This window comes from Megalops cyprinoides, chromosome 14, assembly GCF_013368585.1.
Source record: "Megalops cyprinoides isolate fMegCyp1 chromosome 14, fMegCyp1.pri, whole genome shotgun sequence".
NCBI lineage: Eukaryota > Metazoa > Chordata > Actinopteri > Elopiformes > Megalopidae > Megalops > Megalops cyprinoides.
In genome coordinates, this window is record NC_050596.1 from 21,430,954 (window position 1) to 21,454,409 (window position 23,456).

Genomic DNA, 23,456 nt, shown 5'->3' on the forward strand with positions numbered 1-23,456 from the left:
CGTAGCAAAACAAAATCCTCTGTTAGCACAGGAGCTATGTATGTGATGTGCCAGGGAGCCCTGTAATCCCATACCTTCAAAAGCAGTTTCCTGCATATCAAATTCAATAAAATACATAGTGAAAGTGAGCAACATAATCTCAGAAACCTTGAAGATAGATGCTCTTCAATTTAATTTTGAAATGGACTGTGTGCGCACATCATATTTATAGCACAAGCTGAAATGTCAAAATTAATTTGTTTCTACATTGTAATTATATTTTATTACGGTGCATTATTGAGCTGCAGCTAAAAAAAAAGATATGCTAGTATGTTGCAGATTCATACAGTACATGCAGCATAGAGCCCTAAGAATCTACATTACTTTTTTTCTTAAGTTTTAAGCTAAATAGGGCTGTGATGTTACAAACTGTAGTTTAGCACTACAGATTCAACCAGCATTCATCCTTATTCCCAAAATGGTTCTCAAAATTCCCTTTCAAATCAGTCTAATAACCATTGCAGTTAATAGCAAATAGCACCAATAAAATAGATCCCATGCTGTTATTTATTTGCTCAGTGCATGTCCTTATTGGGGATGACTGACACAGCTTGTATATTTGCATATGTGTCATTTGTACAGCTGGATGGGGTTAGAGAAGTACCCCGCTTTCAGTGACTTGCCCCTGGGTAAAGCAGCAGTTACCCGCATAGGATGTGATACTGTGACCACCTGTTTGTGTGTCCAACTTCTTCCTCACAGTGACACACCACCACCCACAATACATACAACCAAAATGCCAGTACACCCTCTCAGGACACAAAGCGTCTGAATGCAGTATTGCGTACAGCACATAAGGTGCCAGGAAGTTGTTTTTTTTTTCCTCCTCACTCAGCACTGTTCAGGGTCACTTCATGCAGCAGTGCCTGCTTCTGAACACAATTCAGTCTGAAGGAAAGTGGACGTCTTTCATGTATACCTAGGAAAAAAAATATCCTTGCAAACATTTTTGAATGTTTCATTTGATAGCAGTTCTATTTCCTTTAGGGCTTTGTTCAACCTTCCACCCAGCTATTATGCTTCACATAAAAAGACATACCAACTGAAAGAACAGCATCTCTCAGCTTTTGGTGATCTTCAACAGCTAAATACAAATTTTACATACTCCATTAGAACTAAAAGAAAGTAACACTAGGCTATGCAAGTTTTGCCGGTAAGTCTTCAGATTAGTCTAAGAAAAGGACAGTTTAAAATATTATTATGTTTCATTTGTACAGTTAAGCTCCTTAGTTTAATTAGAGGATGTTCTTTACATTTATGGTTTTTATTGGGGTCAGATTTTTTTTCTTTCTTTTTTTTATGTACACATGCATACATTGATAAATGCATTTCAAATGTAAGATAAATAAATAGCATTGTTTTCCTCTATCCAGATATATTTTCAATGTAATCTTTGGGCACTGCTTATTCCCATGGTATCGGCCTTCATATGCCCACAAGCTGCAATCAGGTCCAGAAGCAACAATACACATTTTTATCACACTTCTAATTATTTTTTAGATGATGGATGCTTAGTGCCTTGAATTATCCACTTCAGATACTTGCATGATTAAGTAAGATTCAAGATGAAAAAAGCCATATAAATCTGAAAAGTGTGTCTGCTACTTGCTGACTGATTGAGAAAATGACAAATCAATGCCATGAATAGTGAGCGGGGCCCATAATTTTCAATAGCAAATGGTGTGTACGTCAGGAGGCTCAATAGAATTATTCTTTGCATTGCACACATTGGACATGTACCAGTCCTTTGTTAATGCTGCGATTGCCGAAATGAATAGTGGTTCATCGTGGCATTCTCATGACAAAGCAGCTACTTCAGACAAATCCCCTGCACATACATTACTTAGCACTGACAGTTTCATCCTTGGGTTCTATTCAGGGATGAGTGCTTCACATAAAAAAAAAAAGGAAATACATTTTGAAACTTATTATATAAAACTATGGGCTAAATTTTGTTGATTAATGGAATCCTTTTTTGTTTTCAGATGAACCCCATTTGTCTCTCCTGCCGTATATTATGTTCTCTTTGATTCGATGGCCATTTCAATCCTGTTAATTCCAACAAATCTAATTGGGACATCAAATGGCAGCATGTAATACAACACATTCTTATTTGTTTGCCCTTTTGAAAAGGTCGCACAAGCAATTAAATTGTTCTTCCTGCGAGGGCATTTGCGTTTTCTTTGTGCGCTAGTCATTTTAATTGCCCCACCCTAGTGAATTGCCAAACTGCAGCTTTGATTACAACAAACGCCAAAGAAAAGCAAAAAAATAAATAAATAAAAGTTCATGTTACTTAGCCTTAATATGGCAGCAGGTGAGAGCCTGGGCTTTTGTTATTGTTGTTACTGCCCTGAAAGGCACAGCAGAGGACCGGAAAGTGTTTGTAATACAACACATTCTAGAACACTTTCAGTCTGTTTACTCACTATGGTACTTGCAGTTCTACCAAAGATAGCACATAAGTGCATGTTGAACAGACCTGGCTCACATGATTTGCAAATATTTCTGCAGAGAGCCCTTCCTCATTCGGATGCAAATCTCCCCCAGATAGGTGGCATACGGTACATATTTTTACAACAGATGTCTTCATCTAGATTCAGCCTGTGTGCACCTAAAGTAGCATAAAACATGCAGAGATCTAAAATAATTGTATAAAAATGGGACAGACAAAATTTGTAGATATGTATGGAAAGACAGACAGAAAAAGTAAGACACAGATGGCTGGCTGGCTGATTCCATAAAGGTCACGAAGTCATACCATATATTCAGGAAATTGAGCATTTAGAATTGTGCTGTTGATTTTAGTGGCAGTTAAACTACAGTACTCAAGTACTCCATTGCCCTGTCTATCAAACATATGGTTTTGCGTTCATTAGATTCAGCTTTGGCAGAAACCATTAGATAAGACTCTGGGGGCTAAGACAACAAACATTAAGTTAATTAGTTACTCGAAAGAGGGATTGATGAGCACATTCCTAATTAACTAAATAAACGCAACTCACACCAGGCGTGCCGCCCAGCTTATGCACATTCAAAACTACAGTTCCAGAGGAATAAAACATTTAAAAATCTTTTGTGAAACTGTTATTGCTGTTCTGTTATTTAGATTTTTTAATTAACACTGTATTTAACTATAGGATTAAACACATCCCTCAGTTTAGCTGCTAAAATTAAAAGTTCTTTGTGCAAAACACCCTTGTTTGCTTTTAGAAAAAAAGAAACAAAGAAAGAAATGAGGCAGCCACCATACACAGAAATGAACTTTGTCTGATTCATGACTCAGTTTTTGCATTTGCATCTGAAAGAGCCTACTGCCTTCCTACTACCCACCTACTCACCACCCACCCCAGTCCACGAGTCCTCGGCCTTGCAGCACGCAACAGAAACGCGAGCTTAGCCAGGCCCAGAGAACCAACCGCCTGGAATCAAATTAAATCCACAAGTGGTGTTCGATAAACACACTATGGACCCAATTTACGGGAAAAAATGTTCCTGGGCTCTTCGGCTCCGGCAAAAAGGTTACCTCAGACCGTGACTGAGAATACAAGACAGACAGATGTTCATTCACAAGTCCCTCTCTTAGCCTCAGGATTCATACTCAACGCCTGCATGAATTCAGAAAAAAACTAGCAAAGAGAGTCCAGCACAACTTGAGGTTTCCTTAAAACTAAATATACAGTACAAAGCAGGAGAGGCATTCTGTGGTGCATTGTTGATTTCGTTCTTTATATCTTAAATTCCAACAAGGAAACCATACGCTACTAAATTGAATAGAAACATTGCCGTGTTCGCCACCTAAAAACACTGCATGTTCACTGTCCACTAATGTCAGGGAATAATATTATGTTGGTTTTTTTATTATATTTTTTTTCTTACACAAAAAAAAAAAAATCATCACTGCATGATGCCCCAGAGTCAGTTATTGGTCCACCGTTGAAAATGTCACTATCATATGTTACAACCAGTTACCCCTGGCTTGAAACAATTCGATTTAGATGGCTGTAAAGGGAATAGATAGCATAACCTAATTGTTCGTAGCATGAGTGTGTGGAGAAAACAAACAAACAAACCCCAAAAGTGGTACTAGGCAGGCCTGCCAGTCCAAGGTAACAGAAGTGAATTCATCGACTTTAGGGATCTCCTCTTGTACCAGATCTGTCTTCTGAGGCTCCATGGCCACTGAAGGCACATCAGAGGGTTGTTCAGTTTAGTTTAGCTTTATTAAAAGAAATGATGATGGCACAAACGCAGCAGTCTAAAACCTGGCTTCTGGGAACCAACGGAAGCCAGGTAAAGCCAAAAATACAGCACAACAAAGCAACATAGCGCTAGGGTCATTGCAGCATCGCAAATAAATGCTGTGTACTGGCATTCTGGTGAAAAAAAAACAATGTGAACAAAATGACTGAAATAGTCGTAAGCCACACCAAAATGATGTAGACTAGCCTCTCTGTCAAAACTATCCAAACAATAACAAAGGTGACATTTGTAATGCCTTCTCATTGAGCTTCTCATTTCCCCCTCCGCACCTTATCAGAGAGATATAGGAATTCTCTCTACTTTTTGTGTGTACTCAACTAAATGTCATGGAACTAGCACCCTCCCTAACACATCTCACTGTCTGTGGTGTAAAGCCTGGTGACTGGTTGACATCCAGCCTGTGTTGGCCTTATTTCACAAGCTTATTTTTCACAAGATATCTCCAGGAGATTCTAGGAGATTGGAGAGATTTGCAGGTTTTTGTGAAGACCGCTGCTCCTTCTCCTACGTCTACCAAGGGACCCAGCCCTCACTTCCTTTCTCTGCTGAACAAGAAGCTGGCATCTAGTGAATGAGGTAACCAGAGTTCAAGTCTAGGAAGCTTGCAATGCAAGACCCCAAGTGAGACTATGCCAGACTCTGTACAGAATTCCAGCTTCAGTGAGAAACTAAGTTAGTGAGACTTACAAGGAACTTCAGCTCAGGTGGAAGATCTCTGAGCTAATCCAGATCCAGAGAATTGTCTCTAAGTCTAAGCTAGAGGGACCACAAGATAAGACCCCCGCCTCTAGTTTATAGATTTAAAAGAGTAAGGGTTCCAGCCATGTCCTGCTCCAGCCCACACTGACAGCCAGACCAGTGATCTAGCCCTGCCCAGCACACAGAAAGGGACAAGCCACATGCAACTTCCTGCTGTATCCAGCCTGGGAGGGATCCTGATGAAATCTGTTTATAACAAGTCAATTTTAAAGATTCTCGCTGTCTTCAATTCCCTCTCTCTATCTTTACAACACCTATTCACCACACTACCATTTCCGTTATAATTTGCAAATATTGTGTTTGTGAATAAATGTTTTTGGGGTGAATGAAATGTGTCGTCTGATTACTCTACAAATGTGGCTCTACAAACGTAACGTCTCCCTTCAGGTCATTTCATCATTAGAACAAATTCTTTAAATGTTAATGATGATGAAATTCACTTGATGCACTTATTTGTAAGTCGCTCTGGGTAAGAGCGCCTGCTAAATGACAAAACAAGGGGGCAAAACAAAAAAAAAAAAAAAAAAGTGTGCACGTGTGACGTGCTGTGACCCAATCCTAACACATACAGTACAGTAGGTCTGTAAAACTTTTGTTTGTGAAACAAACACGCTGCATTGTTTGCGGAGACAGTCTGTGCACTGCCTAAGCTTTGCACCGTGCACTAATAACAGCTGACAGCGAGGGAGCAGGAGGTGCTTAATTCACACAAGTCTAAGCAAGAGAGGAATACTACAGGCTTTGAACCTGCGCAGTATTTTGGCTGAAAAATAGCCTCCGTCAGCTAGAAGCAGAGCAGGGCAGGTGACAGCAGGTGCAGCTCCATGTTGCATACAAATGACTGTGCTCTGAAATTGAGGTGTTTGCTGATTTAGCGTTTGGGAGTTGAGGTGGCATATCACGCTTTGGATTTAACACTGAAACAGAATGACTTGCAGGATGAGGAGTGTTAAAGTTCATTGAGCTGAAATAAAAGAGCCCGTCTCTGTTTACTTTCATAGCTCTCCCCAAACCCCCCCACACACACACACACACACACACACACACACACACACACACACAAAATCATATGTATATGCACACAAAGACATAAACAAACGCATCCATGCACAAGCAAACCACCACAGTGGCACTCAATCAAACTGCAATTTCATTCATCGTCCACCAAGTGCCAAATTCTCAGAGAAAAGCAGAAAACAGTCAACATTATCATGTGGCACATCAAAGCTCCATTTGCCTTCTCCAGGCTACTGTGACTGCCCATTGAGCCATGCCACTAGGCTTTCCCTGACTAACCTTCCAACACATCTGTCAACTGATGCAATCCGCAGCCACATTTAAAGAGGCGGGAATCTACTCCCAAGTCAAAACGCTGTCCTCGGTGACAGTGTGATGCCACGGAGAGCTCAAGATGACTGAACCCTTGTTACGGTGCCACGTGTATGAGATTGTGGGCCAAGGTTTGTATGGAAAATAGGAAATTGGCTGCATGTGTAAAAATGCAAATAAAACAGCCTGTTGTTTTCCTGGAAACCTTTGCCATATGTCAAGGTAGTGAGAAGCAAGGCAGAAAATAATTAAATAAAAAAATAAGTAGTATACAACAGCAACAACATTCATTCTCACTGAAAAAAAAACTAGCTCTGCTGACCTATACAAATGGGGATATAATTTATGCATTTAGATATTTTCCTTCTAAACAATTTCACAATTTAATCAGTTGGAGCAATGCTTTCCCTAACAATGGTCTGTTCCTTGAAGAATCTGAAAATGCAGAATTTCAGCATCAAAAGACTTAACCAGCTGATGGAAAGTACATAAATAATGATTGTTGTTTTTTTATATTCCATAAGCACTCAACCCAACATTAAGCATGACTTCCAATATGCAAATTGTGCGCTCACAGAATACAGTCCTAAGTTGGTGAAAAGTACTTCACAGCCTCTGACAATTGATTTTTCCTCCAATCAGCATCAGGCACATGTTGCTCAGATTTTACACATATTTCTTACTTCCAAGCTTTTCAGGTGAAGTTACCTTCCTTGTGGGCACAGCCGAAGTGTCATATTCAGGACCTGAATTTGCAACCTCCTGGTGAGTTCCCTTACTATGACATTGCTCTCCCTGTCCAGTGTTCACTTTTTAAAATTGACACACGGTATTATTATGATGAAATTCAGAGTGAGTAAAATCAACTGTTGAGCCACACACAGGCAGGTTTGACACCGCATTGAAACGGCGTAGAGTAATAAAGGCAGAAAGTACCAGCAAGATAACTGCGACTTTCACACATCTGCCATTAATAATCCAGCCCTATCCTTGCTGCACATTACCAGTCGCTTTGTTCTGAGGAATAATTACATTTTACGCTCATAGAGAGGAGCTAAAAACATGGATAATTATAATCCCTCATGCAAGGATCACAGGGAGAGGAGAGCCACCACATTCCTTACTGTAATTTATAGGGGATTGAGTTAAAACTGCATCTGGCAAAGCACACAGCAGGATCTTGGGTATTGAACAAAAAAGAAAAAAAAAACACATTGAGAGATTTACAATGGGAGAAAACAACAAAAATAAGCGTGAAATCGAATGTAAATGGCATACTCATTGTAAGCATAGCCGCATGCTCTTAACCACCTCCCCCTCCCCCTCCCCACACACACACAGATTTTCAAAGACATTATTTTTTGCATAATTACTCCAGCCAATGAAAGGAAAGGAAGGAAAAAATCCAGGAATCATACTTTGCAAATTCATAATATGCCATTATCCGGAGCCCGCGCTGAAGATAAAAAATCGAGACGCTGTATAATCCTGGATATTGAGTCCAGGAATATATTACGCATATCCCTGGAGAGATGCATCTCCATCTGAAACACTGCCAAGGCATGTCACCCTGAGAGAGATTGTCAGAAGATGTCCCAGGTTAAGTCAGAAATCATTACGTAAATGTGATGTGGAAAACACAAACAGCTGATAATATTATGCTTTGAGAGCCAATATTGAACCCCTCCAGGTGCACACAGTCTCTCTCCAAGCTAAAGAATCAACTAAAGTAGGGTAAGTAATAAATAAGAATTTATATCAGCTCTTCCAAAGTAACAATTCATGCCTTTTCTTTGGTGATGTTCAACTGAAATGTGTTTTTGTATTGCATATTTCTTATAATGTATGTTCATTCCCCAACTTTGCAATTAAATATTGAATCCCTTAAAAAAGGGAAAAAATTCAACCCACATTTGGATTAAAGTGTATGCAAACACTCGTTACATGGAAAAATATACAGATTACGTGTGTGTGTGTATGTATATGTGTGTGTGTTTCTGCGTGTGTTGGCGTGTGTATTTGTGTGTGTGTGTGACAAGGTGACAGACAAAGTGAACCATTCCAGGCCAAAGTAGGCCATTAAGCTATCACTCTTGCAGCCCTGTCATAACTGCCATCATTAATGCAGTGGATGTGAAGTGATAGTTTGGACTCCTGTAAATCTTAAATGTGTTTTATAGCGATTCTGAAGTTGGCACGTATTTGCTAACAAGCATAAGGGAATGCAGAGTGCCAGCTGCTAGATACCCTGCATTTGAATCTTCCACTTGTTTGTTTCATTGTGAATTAAATAAAGTAAATTTATGCACAATTTATGCACAATGTGCTTGACATTGCCCATGTGCATGGGAAATCAGAAAAGGTTGAAAGGCTTCAATATTACAGAATCACGTGTCATTTTAACAGAATTAAATATGAAATGGCTCTCCAGTTTTTCATGAAAAAAGTCATTCAAAAGTTTAGTGTGAGTGATTCATGTACCCTGGGGTATCTTGAAATTTTCCATGATAAAACTGCAACAATTCTACTATAAACAGCAGCTTTAAAGCATCTGGCATCTACTCAGTGATGAGTTTTGGTGAGGGAATGTATTTCTCAGACTTTGTCTTATTTTCTCATCAGCTTTCACATTCTTACATGAATATCTCCTAAGAATCTCCAAAGAATACAGAATAAATGCAAAGCCCTGATGCAAGCCACAGTGGTGTAGTCGAAATACAGCCTGCCCTGTTTACTGGTCTATACTGTGCCAGAGGAATGGCACCAAACGAAAGCTTCTCTTGGAGGATAGCAGCTCATTAAAAACACTGAAGCACTGAATCTGTGTGCATGGCTTGTTCTGCGCTCTGCTAGTGTCCTTGTGAATACAATGGGATGGATGCGGGGCTGAACTTGTTGTTTTCGGCTCGCTGGAGACATTACTGTGGAGTGTCTCTCAGTAGCTCACGAGCGTTAGTGAAATAATTATATGTGTATTCTCTCCTCAGCGGCTTACCTTGGCTGCACCATTCAACTTACACAGATTAAAGTTTGTAATGAATATATCATTCCCTCTGCAGCGATGGTTTAACGGACAAACTTTGGTATTTTGCCACGTTTAACACATTCATAAAAACAGGAGCAGCATTTTTAAGTAGCGGAACACTTGGAACATTGAGAAAGCTAGTGAATATTAACAAATCCAATTGGAGATAATTGAATAGCTAAGGTCTTCTACAAATACCTCTGCAGCAAGCAATCCTATCTAAACAGGGACAGGACAGGTCTTAGTCTTGACCTCAACTAGGAGGTTACTAATTTATCGCCCTGGTCTGTGATAATGTCTTTCATCTTTATTCTATTTGACTTGCCTTGATCTCAGCGATTTCATTCTGGTCTTCTTTGCACACATTATAATGGACAAAAATGCATAATATGCTCATCAGACATGCCAAATTGTGTTTCCAGGGAACATTCAATCAAACTGTTATGATGCTTTGTCCTCAAACCTCACTGTTGAGTAATGAATTTAAGCAAGTGTTTTCAATATTCTTACACAATATGTTGACTTAACTGGCCACAAAGAGTGACCACTAAAATCGTGACGATATGCAAGAATGGGGGAAAGAAGTTAACACTTGCTTAAATGTGTTATTTGTTGAAGTTTAAGACAAAGACACTTCAGCAGTTAGCTGTAGCACCCTGCCCTTCCCCTGGTTTCAACATTATTCTAGAGCTTGAATTGTCCTGTTAGTCATCAAGAGAAAGGCCTTGATACATCACACCACCTCCATATGGAAACCTCAGCAGACAAGACGCCTGTTTTTATTTTTTTTTATTGGCACATTAATCACTTCAAATGGAACCGTCATCACTTAACGACTGTAGTCGTTTGATTGATCTGTTTACTTATTTTCCTGTATCATCAGCAACCTCAAAAACCTCACCTGTAATGCCTTCAGTATAACCCACAGAGCAAAGCTTGCTACATTACTTGTGACAGAGGACAGTAATCTGTTTAACAATATTGCCTCTCGCTCCCCCCACGTTCCATTACTCACGCATGGCACTGGGGATGCTGGGATGCATCTACGCATTTTCCTCCAGGATTGTTCAGATCCCAACACAACAGAAATGTACAGTTGTTTTTATGCAGGATGATCTGGGCCATCTCGGTGTACTGTTTCTAAAGAGAAGGTGTGGTGTAATGGAAGCCCAGTGCAGGTGCTTGGCAAACATTAATTCCGTTATACTGGCTTACCCCATCAGGGGATCCAGGGCAATTCCTTTAGGGTTCTGGAGGTCCAGATCAATGATTGTGATGCACGTCTCTCCACCTTGGTTACACACAAATATTCGGTCGCTGACTCGGTCCACAAAGTAGAAGTTGCCGGTTAGCCAGTCTATGGCCATTTGCTCCACATCTGCAGATGAAAAGCAATGAGGACAAAACATTAATAATAAATACTGGAGCTCAGATCTTGGACAAACATCTAAGTGAGAAGAAGAGATGGGCGTTGAGATGCCAGAACTACAGTTGCTAACAACTGTTGTTTCTACGGTCATCAAACACACAGCCTTGGCTGAACAATCAAAGTTAAATGAGCTTCAGTAAAAGTGCCACACAAAATAAAGTTGTTTAGGGTACATCGTAGCACAAGAGGCTAAATGAGCAATCTCTGGTAAACACGATATGGCACTGAACACCTGCCTGGGAGCTTTGCTAATATGCTTCAGCTTTGCGTTTCTCAGAATTAGCATGATGATAAGTGAAGAGAAACAGTGCAGCTCCCATCTAAACTGAGCACTGTTACCTTCAACAGAACATCATAGTTTCTGACTTTTGTTGTCCTGTGTAGTTATATCTTATTTTAAATAGGGTACTGTATTATTCAGTGAGATGAATAATTGAATCCTTTCTAATGTGAATACAATGGTGTATTATATTTTTAAGTTTTCTTTGTCTTAAATGCTATTCATTTGTAAAGCCAGATATTTATAAAATACTAGCAGCATGTATACACCTGCAACACCTGCAATACAAACATGTATAAACATACACCTGGAATATTACAAAATACAGAATTGGTTACTGGTCCTGACAGGTAAAGACAAGAAAAATAATGACAAGGTGTTTAAATTGCTTAAAAATAAACCAAGTATTATTCACAGACATAATCACATCTTCAAATAGTTAATTAATGAATGCTTTAAAGTTTATTACTTTTTATGATAGTTGACTTCCTGAATACAGTGTAATTCAAGTCATCCATACCACATGTGGATTGTATTTTTATAAGCGGCAAAATTAGCACTGTACGTGATAATGCATTTGTTACTTACTTGACTGCAAAGATAGATTGTTTTAAATGGTGAACAAAATCCATTTATGTCTCTGTTTCTGCCGATTGTGCCAATTAAGTTAAACAAGACTGCTGAAAGTGAAAAAAAAAGAATAGAAACAGTGGCTCTTTACCTCGCTGTCTTTGTGATAATGCATTTACTGAATCAAGTTTACACACCGCAGACATTTACTTCCCCACCATTACAATAGGAAGGAGCTGGGTTCACTCCATCATTTTAGTCTGTAAATGACATGCTCTTAGCACTGGTCCCAATTCAGAATACAAAGGAGGAATTCAGTTGGTTTTCATAAGGCGGAAATTAAACCAAACAGACAACTCAAGTCTGAAATTTCAAACCTCCTGTCTTTGGGAAAAAAAAAAAAAATAATTCAAATTATCACTTCAAAGCTCAGTGGGTTATGAGTCTTCATTACATATTCATGGAAACATTCACTGACAAATGTAAACAGAGTAACCTCAAATGCCTGCCGCTTTCCGCCTTCTGGGAAAGTCACGTCACTCCTGAGAGGCTATGTCAACTAACCTGAGGATATCCTGGTGTGTACTGACCTCCCCAGTGCCATCTATTTTCATAAACCTCACGCAGATTAAGACAAAAAGGGACAGAAACTTCCACAAACTGACAGGGGGACGTGGTGTCCTATTACCTTTCCATTTAGCCTACATTTTGAACTTCAAGTATTCAAAAAATCATCCCAAAATGTAATGGAAAATTACACAAAACTAATAATAACACATGAAAAAATTATTTCCTTTTCTTAGGCATCATTGGCCTTGTTTCACACTACCACAGACCTCTATATTCTAACAACATTTGACCTTTTTTTTTTTCTTTTTTTGGTGATCACTGAACTTAGGTAAACCATTTTTGTGTTGAAAAAAACTAACATTTGCATTGAATCGTAAGTCAGAGTTAAGAAAATATGGTAACTGAATCTGAGGGTGTAATTAATGGTTACAACAGCGTAAATGAACACGACTGCTGCTGCTGCTGTAAATATACTCCATAAGTGCTCAGGTAGCAAACTCCCTCAAAGTCCTGATAAAGCACCCATCAAAGCACAGGTAATTATAAGCAACTTAGGCACCTGCCTTCCAGTAATGTAAATGCATAATAAGCTATAACATGAAAGGCTCACCAGTGCCCTTTCTGAAGGTATGGTGTAACAACATAAACTTAGTCCTTGCCTTTAAAGATCTTCATTAGTCTGAAGATGAAACAGCTCTCCCAAAATTAAATCTGAGGTGAACGCTTTATTAATAGTGGAAATTTCCCCACCCTCATAACGTCAGCTTCCAAACGCAAAATGCACTCATTAGGGATGGGCTACACATGTAAGTCCAGGATTCTATGTTGACTTCAAAGCCCTTTTGTAAATAAACCGAAACACATCCTAATCTAATTTCAGTGGTTGCGTCATCCTGCATACGGAACCATCAAAGCGAATGAGCTGGGAGGTGATGGGGGCTGGAGACAAACTGAACCCCTCCTGATTCCTTAATTGCACTTCCCTCAGGAATTTTCACCCCACCTCTTTGGTCATATTCTCCCACCTAACACGACTGTGATTAGTTATTCACCAGTGACTTGACTATACCAGGAGTAGATGAGGTGATTAATTTAGGAAGCTCCTGAAGGCACAGATAAGCCATCACATTGATTGATGCGACGTGGATATTAAACCCAGGAAAAGTGCTTGGTTGGAAACACCAAGCAATTATGATTCAGCCTTATAAGGGCCATCAAGTTGGTGTGCAGCTGACATGTCATCATCACCAAGACACTTTTCATGGGATTCAGTTCCAAATACTGTACACTACTTTTTTTTTTCCTGAAAACTCAAGAATAATTTCCCACTCCAATTAGACTTGCACTTTAAATTATAATTGCAAGGAATGCCACTGATCATTTTTGAGAGAAGAGGCTGCCCATGATGGCATTGTGAAGCCAAAATAATCACATTAGCTTATTCAAGACAGGGTCAGGTGTGCATAAAACTGGCTATCGAGGGTAAATGAAATTAAATTGGATTCCCCATTCAGATTGCAAGGTAAGGTTAAACATATGTACATCTGCTCTGCTGGCTTCAGTCTAGCATTCCTGAAATTTTGGTTAGGACTCAAGCTTATTTTATGTTTACCATGAGCATTAACTGAAAGTAAATCAACATCAAAATTCCATGATTCTGAGTTTTAACATTCTTTTTAAGATTTGGCCACACTGTTCCTGGTTGCAGGTCCCCTGTAGTGATTTCTGAATTAGCCAAGTGTTAATCAATTCAAAACAAATTGTGAACAATAACAAATGACAAACAATGAATAGATACTTTTCTTCGTCAGTCTGTTTCATACAAAAGACGTTTGTATAAATTCTATAAGCCATGATGGGAAGAAAAAGTGGGCCATTTATATAACACAGAGGGGGAAAAAATACCCATTCTACTTCAAGTGTATATTCTGTGATAGAATGGGTCAATCTAGTGTCAGGTCAGCAGAAGCACTTTCAGCCTGCTGCACAATACACATCTGTCCTTTCACCTTTGTGTGTTTAGTGTTCTTAAGCCTTGGAACTATCACAACTGAACAGATTGAACTGAATGGTGTGAAGAGCCTGCACTGACTGAGATTGTTTGCATCTATTTACGTAATTACGGAACAGCAGGCTCCAGGATGCCACTTCTGTAATGAGATACACGTTGTCTCATTGCTTTTAATGCTGCTATGTCAAAATTTATATATAGAAGTGTGGCTTCATAAGGCATTCAGAAAGAATACATAGCAGTTTCATGTGAATTATATTACAGCTTTACATAAGGTGTTATAAGCATATATTGTGCTTTATGACAGCTGACATTATACCACACCACACAGTCAGATGCATGTAATTGTTTACATAAAATGTTCTATACTGATCTATATTGAACGTTTATCATTTTTGTTAAATCATGAATGCAAGTAATGTCATGTTCTAGAGGGTGTTATGTATGGTTTATGAAGGCCTTATGAAATTACACTTGATGTCAGGTGTGACCCACCAATGCTGTATGTTCCAATGAATAAAAACTTGTCGCATAGCACATATACATCTAACATTAAACACATTTACCTGATTTTCAAGTGAAGTATGCCCTAGTTTTAATTTCCAATTAACTGGGGTGTATGCATAATGATGTAATATGAAGCTACATCTGGAGGAATGACAGATACTGATGTCAAGTGATGCATAAGTGTGTACCAGCAGGTTTTCTATCCACTTTGGCATATGTTGCAGGGATTACTATTTTCAGTTTTAGCTGTATTACCAACAATGGAATGGTGTTACCATTAACATTGAACATCTGGTCACATCTGGTCTTAAGACAGTAAACAGAAATTCATTATTTCATATACTTAAGATTTGTGTGTTGTTGGTTATAGATTTAAAGACAGTAAATCCTTTGAGGTAATAAATACATAAAAAAAAAAAAAATCTAAAACTTAAATTCAAGAGCTGAAAACATAATGCCACATTTCTACAAAGCAGATAAGTTTGTCTGACAAGTTTTAAAAGTAATGGCAATTAATACCTTTTTTATACTGTAGTTGTCTGTGCATTGTCTTTTTTCTGGCAATACTGCATTTACAAAATATTTTTGTATGTGCAAACTTGTCATACTGCAAGGGCGCTACTGAAACATATTTGTGGATGTAGCTCTTTATGTAAAGTATCTGGCTGTGTCAATTGCTACTAAAACACCCCAGGACACAGCCTCAGCAAAGTCAAGCAAAACATTATGGATATGCAGGTGTTTGGCTATTTCTGCCATGGTTTATTTAAAGCCTCATGCCAGGGGTTCCTCTGCCACTTGTCTGATGACTTACTTTGCAGATTCTGTCCAATTTTAATTTCCCGCTCCTCTGAAAAGCCTTTCAGCTTCGTCATCTCGGCGCACCATAGCCGGCTTGAGGACTCGCTGGATGTGACCCAGCAAACAGACTCTTTGTTGTGGTTGAAGTCCAGCGCTATCGTTCCATTAGTGTTCCGTGACTTTGCTGTTGGGACCGAGGATCCGTTCAGGTACGTGACGGTGATGCGATCCGAGTTTCCGATCAAGAGAACAGGAGGTCTGTCGCCAGGCTCTGCAACAGAAAGAGAAACCAATGGTTGGGTAACATGTGGCGGGCTTAACTAAAAGCTGGCTGTCTGCTGAGCATGCTGGGATGATTCATTCAACCTATTATCAACTGGGATCATGATAGAGGACGAACTGGTGTTTTTCTGCCAAGCCCCACTTAAGGGAGCAAGGGGTCAGTCCAGCCTTACAATATATGGTGCATGTCTCCATTCAGTCTGTGCTCTTAATCTTACGTTGCTGCATACTGGACCCACAGCACCACTGCTAACAGTGCAACATTCTGAATGCAAAATGTCCAATTTAGGATTTCCCCCTTTCCTTACATATGTTTCAAATTAGTCACTATTTTGCCTCAATTGCTTGGACATTCTGTACACTGATTTAGAAAAATTCCTAAGATTCTGCCCAATATGATAATGATTTTACACTGATTAGGAGACAACACTGAGCATTGGCGAAGTTGGCTGACCAGCACCATACCTTTCTGCCAAGCCTTCGGGTAATTTACTTCAATGAGGAGCCCAAGACCCAACACCGCCACCATACACTTCTGGGGCCTAATTGACCGTGTGAAATTTCAGGTACAGAGTTCACCCAGTCAAGGTGTGATTTATCCTGCTCCCCTAAGAAAGTTTAAGTCACGAGGCACTTCACTAATACAAGTAATAAATCAAATTGTCCCTTTTCAAAGCCCCTTTTTATACGCTATCTCTCAGCATCTACTCCTTCGAGCCGTTAGTTTCTCTTGCTTGGGAATACAGCCAAGATAACTCGGCGCTGCTGTCTTTCACCAGAGCTTTTGAAATTCCTGCTCACACCTTCTCTCTGATCCTACACTGAGATAGAGACACAGCTCTTGTCAATTTCTGTCCCTAAACAACAGCAGTGGAATCTCTTTGAGCAAGGGCCACAGCCTGCATCATTGTAGTGTTTACCTTCCAAATTATCACTCAAAGCAAAACATTATCGCCTCCATTCTCATTGTCCCTAATGATGCTCAGCATTTACCGGTTGTGTACCATTATTTGTGTCTTTTTTATCTTTTCTTTTGTAATTGCTCTCCAACAATTGTCATGTAGTACACCAAGCCTCCAGGGTTGTCCAGAAAAAACACAAAATGAATCAAATAAACTGTAGGGATGCTTTCAACAAGATCCCAGAGGATGAAAGTAATGTGTGAGCGCCTGACCATCCAGTAAACTCGCAAAGTTACAAATGATTTAGCGTCAAAGACAAGTACACAGATAAACAGCCAGATAGACAGACAGAAAGATAGATAGATAGATAGATAGATAAATCTGTCGGTCCATTTATCTGTCTGCTATATGTGATAATTATATACATACATATGACTGTGTGTGTCTGTGTGAGTGTGCATTCCATACATATTTATAGAACCTGTGAAAGGTGTTTATGCAGCAGAGAATAATTCTTTTAAATGTTATGAAATATTCAGACATTTAACATGCTTCTCATATTCAGCAGGCCCCCATAGGACAGCCCTGTGGAGAACATGTGCTCAAATTTATTTGCATGAGTTCCTACAACTAATGGAAGTCCCCCATTTCCCATATATCACGGCCTCCCAATCCCTTCTGCTAAATTAATATTAATGTAGGTGAACGGTGGGTTCAGTTAAGTTTATGGGTAATGATATTCAGCTTATTCCTGGTAGGAAACCAGTCACATTGATTAAAAGCACCAAAGATGCTTCTCTCCGGCAAGGTGTGCTGTGCTTCAAGCTATTTCCAACTACTGCTGCCCTCGCTGCAGACAGATTCCCTTGTGTGATGCAGTACAAACTTTAAATTTACAGGGCATGCGGCATTGTATTTATTTATTTACTTCATTACTACACTTTTTAAAACCAGACCGCATCCACTTAGCTTGACCTTTCTTCACCATATACCCAGCTGACACCATATCATGTTTAATTCATACAATAGATAAGGCAACACAAAATTTATCCATGGGTATAAAACATATTTACACCAGAAAGCAATTTCCAGTGTCTGCTGACATCCAGATCAGGGAACTGGAAGAATACTTTATACATTTTTGGGGAACAGCAAAGGCCCAGAAGCTGAGCCCAAAATGTTCAGCAACACCACATCATTGTCACAGCCATCTTATTACAACCACCTTTAATAAAACCATCTCAAATCCGACATTAACTGGGCTGATAACCCAGAGGTTGCAGGTTTGATTCCCAGACACTAGGAATGTACCCTTGATTAAGGAACCTAACCTGAACAGCTTCAATAAAAAATATCCAGCTGCACAAATGAACACTGTAAGTAGCTATGAAAGTCACCCAGGGTATGGCTGTCTGCCAAGTAAATAAGTGTAGTAAAATGTGGAATGTCAGATGCTGTTTCATTGTAGCAATCACTACAACATCTGTCTGTCAATACTCTGTCACTTCCAATGACTAAAACTAAGCTCCAGATCAAATGAAATAACTGCACTTTGTACTGCTGAGAAAACATCCATGTATCTTGAATACATGAGTGGTACACAAGTGTCACATGACCACCTCTGCATAATTCCTTAAAAGGGAAGTTCTTTTAAAAACAAATACTTTTACTACTGTTCTTCTTGACCTTTGTCTCATGTATTCTGACTCCTGCCCAGGAGTCCTTACTTGTTTCAGAGCAAACCTAGCAATCCAGAACTGAGGCATGCCTGCAAAGTGTCATTGTCACCCGAAAACATGGCCTTCGCTGGACCTGCGTGGATTCACTGATCCACATTTTATATGGATGGACTGAGGGAAAACACAGAGCATGAGATGAGCCATTTACAGATCAGTGAATCTGTGCAGCTTTGTCTCTGGGGGCCACAGGCTCACTGAGGGCGTGCTTTGGTTCCTGGAATATCTTCTGGCTCAATTCAAGACATGAAAGAGTGCTCCGACATGAAAGCAAACAACATATCAGATCATGATCGTTTTCATCAGAGTTCCCCTTTAATGTCACTACACAATAGTGGATGCGTAATTATTTGGTAATATAGACCAAAAAAATTCAATTTATTGAATAAATGTGTATGCATTTATTGGTTGACTACCCCTTGTACACCTCTGTTCCAGTTCTGCAGATTTAAAGACAGTCGGGACAGAATTGCAGATTGCAGCTGCAGAGCGCTCTCCTGCAGCACCACTGGTGCGAAAATAATTTTCTCCTTTTCATAGTCTCCATCGAGGAGGTCTGATAATCACGGAGGATGAGTCTCCTGCTGACTTCATCTTCACAGACACGCAGTTTAACTCATCTCCAAAACTCTGCCTCAGTCCTTGACTTTTCACCTTTTCCATCAAGACACCAGCATGCAAAATTTTAACGGACAAGAATGTGTCTGAAGGGACTGCTAATATAATTAGTCAGCTTTGATTTTGATCGTATTCAGAGAAAATGGCTGCAATTGTATGCATTATGTCCATAGCTGGTTTCACTTCTGGACAACAACTGATATCATGCTTTGCATTAATTTGGGTTTATGATCATGTGATCAAGTTCTTAATCAAATCATACTAAGTTCAAATCAACCAATCACATTTTATTTGTCAACCACACTTTGAGACTTTATCATTTTTTTGGATATATTCCACAGTAAATTCTTTGGCATGACACAACCAAATGCCCGTTGACAATGGTCTTTATCTGCCTGACATTTTGCACAATGCATCACAAGGAAGACGGCACAAACTCCATGCAAAGCTTCCGTGGGTCGAAGATGGTTATAACTGCAGTGTAGGGTGACCCAGATTCCCCAAGCAGGTCAGTGATGTTCCTGTGTCCCACGGGGCCAGGTTTTCGACGACTGTCGACAAAGTCTCATGTCTCCCCCCAGCTTTGAGAAATGACATTGTTTTATTGAGGCGGTGGTGGTAAATGGTCAGACCGGGCCACCGTTGTTGAAGAAGCAAGATTTATTGAATGAATCTGACCCTAATAAATGCAGGGTACACCCACTCACAAAGTTGCAGATGGCAATGCACACCTGAGATGTTCAATCATTTTAGTTTTTCTTGTTTGGGGGTTAAAATTTACAGTGTGAGATGTATGGTATTATTTTTGCTCTAGCTATGTGTTCATTAGATCAGTACCATACATGAAACTGAGTTTCATTTACCAACACAGACGCAGAGAGCTACTACATACTTCATCATTGGGTTACCTGATTGGTCAAAAAAGTATGCTAATGGCATTCATAAAACACAGGAACACGATGCTCTCCACAATATATCACCTTACCATTTTTGGCTTTGCAGGACCTTCTGTCAGACTGCATGATGTAGCCATCTGTACAGCTGCATCGATAGGACCCATAGGTGTTCATGCAGGTCTGGCTACATATCCCATACGCAGAGCATTCATCATAATCTGCCGAGAGAGGGAGAGCAATTTGTTACAAATTAAGTGTATTCAAACATGACCTAAATACATAAAACAGACTTAATGTGGCCCTATGGTGGCACTTCAATAACACCCTTTAAACGACCCCACTGCAACCACACAGCTTCATTTTGAATTTAAATACAATAAACCTTGTGCAGTATGTTTTAAAAGTATAAGCCACAACATATCATGCTTGCATTCAAAAGGTCTGGGTACCCTTTCAGTAAAAAGTTAGCGTTGCTTGAATTTCACATCAGGACAGACTTGTGATTTACTGCAACCTGAATAAGATCTATTGTGTTTTCGGTGAAAATGATTACAGTTTAAGAAGAACAGAGCCTTTTATCTTAAAACCACATAGGACCAAAAATTCAAAAGCTCAATTGAGTGGTCTCTCCATTCAAATGTGTTTTACATACATACGCCTTTGCTTTCTCACTAGTAAAAGACAGATCTCCCCCAGCTGTCAGTCTAGTATAGCATTCGATGTGAATCAATGTGGCTTCACAGACAGATGGCTATCATTTTCATGCCTCTTGCTCGTTAATATAGAAAGTTTGCCAAGGGTGAAGGTAATACGTTTTAGAGGGAAGCCTGCCAATGTCAATGGGGCTGCTGTCCTGCTCCCCGTAATTCGTTCTGATCTCTTGCTGGTCACGCCCACCTGTGCAGGTCCGCCCGTCCCTCTCCACCTCAAAGCCGTCTGCACAGAAGCAAAATGTCCCGTATCTCGTCATGACGCAGCCGTACTGACACCGCAGCGCGTGACAATTTGGCAGGAGCTCTGGAAAAGAGGAGAAACCATTTAGATTGGATTCCTTCCACCCACCCCCCCCCTCCTCCCCCACTTTCCCCAAAGATTTTTTTCCATCAGCATCAGGATTTGGCTGCTGTTGGCAGGTGCTCTGAAGAAAATCTCAGATAAGCGCTCTCTACCTTTTCACAGAAGAGAGGAACATCAAATTTAATCAAGAGAGGAGAAAACAATTCATGGGAAAAAGAACTGAGTGGATATTTGCAGTGCAACTCGATCCTTTGGTTTTTCTCAGAGACCATCCATAGCTTGTGATATTGCCTGTGCTGTGGGAATTAGATTATATATCAAAAATAAGAACAGACCAAGCTTTATAATGATGACAGAGATACAGCATGTTTTGCTGCAGAGTAGAGTAGAGTAGGAAGAATTGGGTCTGTTTGTTTTCCCAGTGTTAGAGGTTTAACTTCTCGCTTCAGCTCTATACATCAGCAGGTACCCACTTTTTTTCGGAGCACAAAAGCATTTGGTTTTGCATTGGTACAAACATTTCATTATATGTAATAAGATTCAGTAGCCCTAATGCAAATGCACTGTCAATTTAAAATCAGTTTTCTTTGACAAAGTGTTAAGATTACACCCTGTCCTGAGCTGACCATCAATAAAAAGCATTAAATTGAAATTGAAGGTGCACTGTGTCTTATTTATTGCCTAAACAGTGCCATGTGCCCATAATGGCACACATCCTTTACAAAGCTGTTCAAGACTGCCCAGTACTCCAAATCCCTCCACTACCCACTGTACTTTAATCGATCCACAACTCTGCTGGAAAATTGCAATGATTTACTAATGCTTGCACAATGTATGTGCTGCAATCAATTTCATTAAATTCACTTTGAACATCACATTTCACATTCTGCATTCTTCTCTTTCCTCCTACAGATGTTCACAGTCAATCCTGGAAGTATAAATAAGCCAGCATGTGATTCCGCAGACTTTACAAGGATTCATTACGTCCTGACATTCACTGTGTCTCCGATAACACCATACCTTTTGAATAATTTTAATAATACTACTACTGCTGTATTCACATATTAAAAATGTCCAGTGACCCATTGCATATGAATATTTAGTGTGGGATCCAGTGCAGTATTTAAAATCGGAATTGGAGCAGAGGATTTCATAAGGATCCAGAATGGAAGTCTTTTTTTTTTTAAACTTTTTGTTCATGTACCCTGGACAAGAATGTTGTTCCCTATGGGATGAACCGTGGATTACAATTAATAATTAGTTCTTAAATTCTAATCTATACTCTAACTGCACACTTTTCATGCACCCCAACAGTCCAATTATATCATGAGTTTCACATTGGAGTGCCTTCTGAAAACTTGCCAGTTCAGGAAAAGCAGGTGCTGAGCACTTGAAACTGTGGACAGAAGCAGTCACGAATCATTGTGGAATGAAGCATTCTGGGACATACTTATTTTGTCGAAGGGGTGCTTCCTGTCGAGCTTTCGAAAGTACATGGATAAATATCTAATATTTCTGTTGAATAGCTCAGATCTGGCTGGAAATGGTGCAATCAGGGTGCAGCATTCGGATCAGTGGCTAGTTGATCATTTGCTGTGTCCTCTCACATAATAAGGCAAAACCCTTTCAGAAATGGCTGAAACTAATTTACCCTCAGTGGTGCTGCACAGAAAGCAAAGTTCACCACACTCTGCCATTAGCCTTCCATTATCCATTAGTGCTCCAGCTTTATTTGGTTTTGGGGGGCCATTCTGGCAGATGGAGCGTTGGTGACTGACTATGAAGGATTAGATGTGTGTGGGGGCCTCAGATTGTGGCTCAGAGACAGGCTGCCCCCGCCACTCTCTGTGGGCAGCAATGAAGGGAGGGATGTATTGCATGTTCTGATAATGTGCTGAGACACATTAATAATAGAGCTTGTCTGTTCAGCAACATCCTCCTAGCATCATCTTCTCTGAGAGCAAATATAGCACTGCTGTACCAAGGTTTTTTTGGAAAGCATGCAACTTATGTGAAAGTTTTACCACTTGATGACTCGGTTAAGGGACTATACCGCTGCAGAATTCTCTAAAAACCGAATCATTTCAAGCTCACCAGCTTTCATACAGCATCAGCCCAATGGTATTCAAGGGCAGGTAGGAATCACTGTGACAAAACTCGTGTCCTAGAAGTATGTGAAGGCAGGGGATGAGTGGGTGAAAGCAGCACTCAACAAGAAGGCAAGCACATGTAGGTTTTGATTGTTTATGTGTTTCCATGCTTTTCAGGAATACAAAACTAGGACCTTCCACTGTGTATTTTGTGACAGTGTCAAGGTTGTGTCCAGCTTGGTATCTTGCATCTCATTTGTCACTTTTTTACTTCCCAGAAAGAGCAGATCTAAAATGAGTCTAGTGAGTAATATAGAGTGCAGCTGAGCAAT

At 39.8% G+C, this 23,456-nt stretch overlaps 1 protein-coding gene across 1 annotated transcript in view; it reads right to left on the reverse strand.

The window, feature by feature from the left end:
- Positions 1-23,456, reverse strand: part of LOC118788809 (low-density lipoprotein receptor-related protein 1B-like) — a 358,625-nt gene that overhangs the window by 200,787 nt on the left and 134,382 nt on the right. The window contains exons 3-6 of the mRNA XM_036544915.1: positions 20,915-21,034; positions 20,107-20,235; positions 15,597-15,854; positions 10,631-10,793 (exon numbers count right to left, since the gene is read on the reverse strand). Coding sequence (XP_036400808.1) covers positions 10,631-10,793; positions 15,597-15,854; positions 20,107-20,235; positions 20,915-21,034 — 670 coding nt within the window. The remainder of the gene's footprint in view (positions 1-10,630; positions 10,794-15,596; positions 15,855-20,106; positions 20,236-20,914; positions 21,035-23,456) is intronic.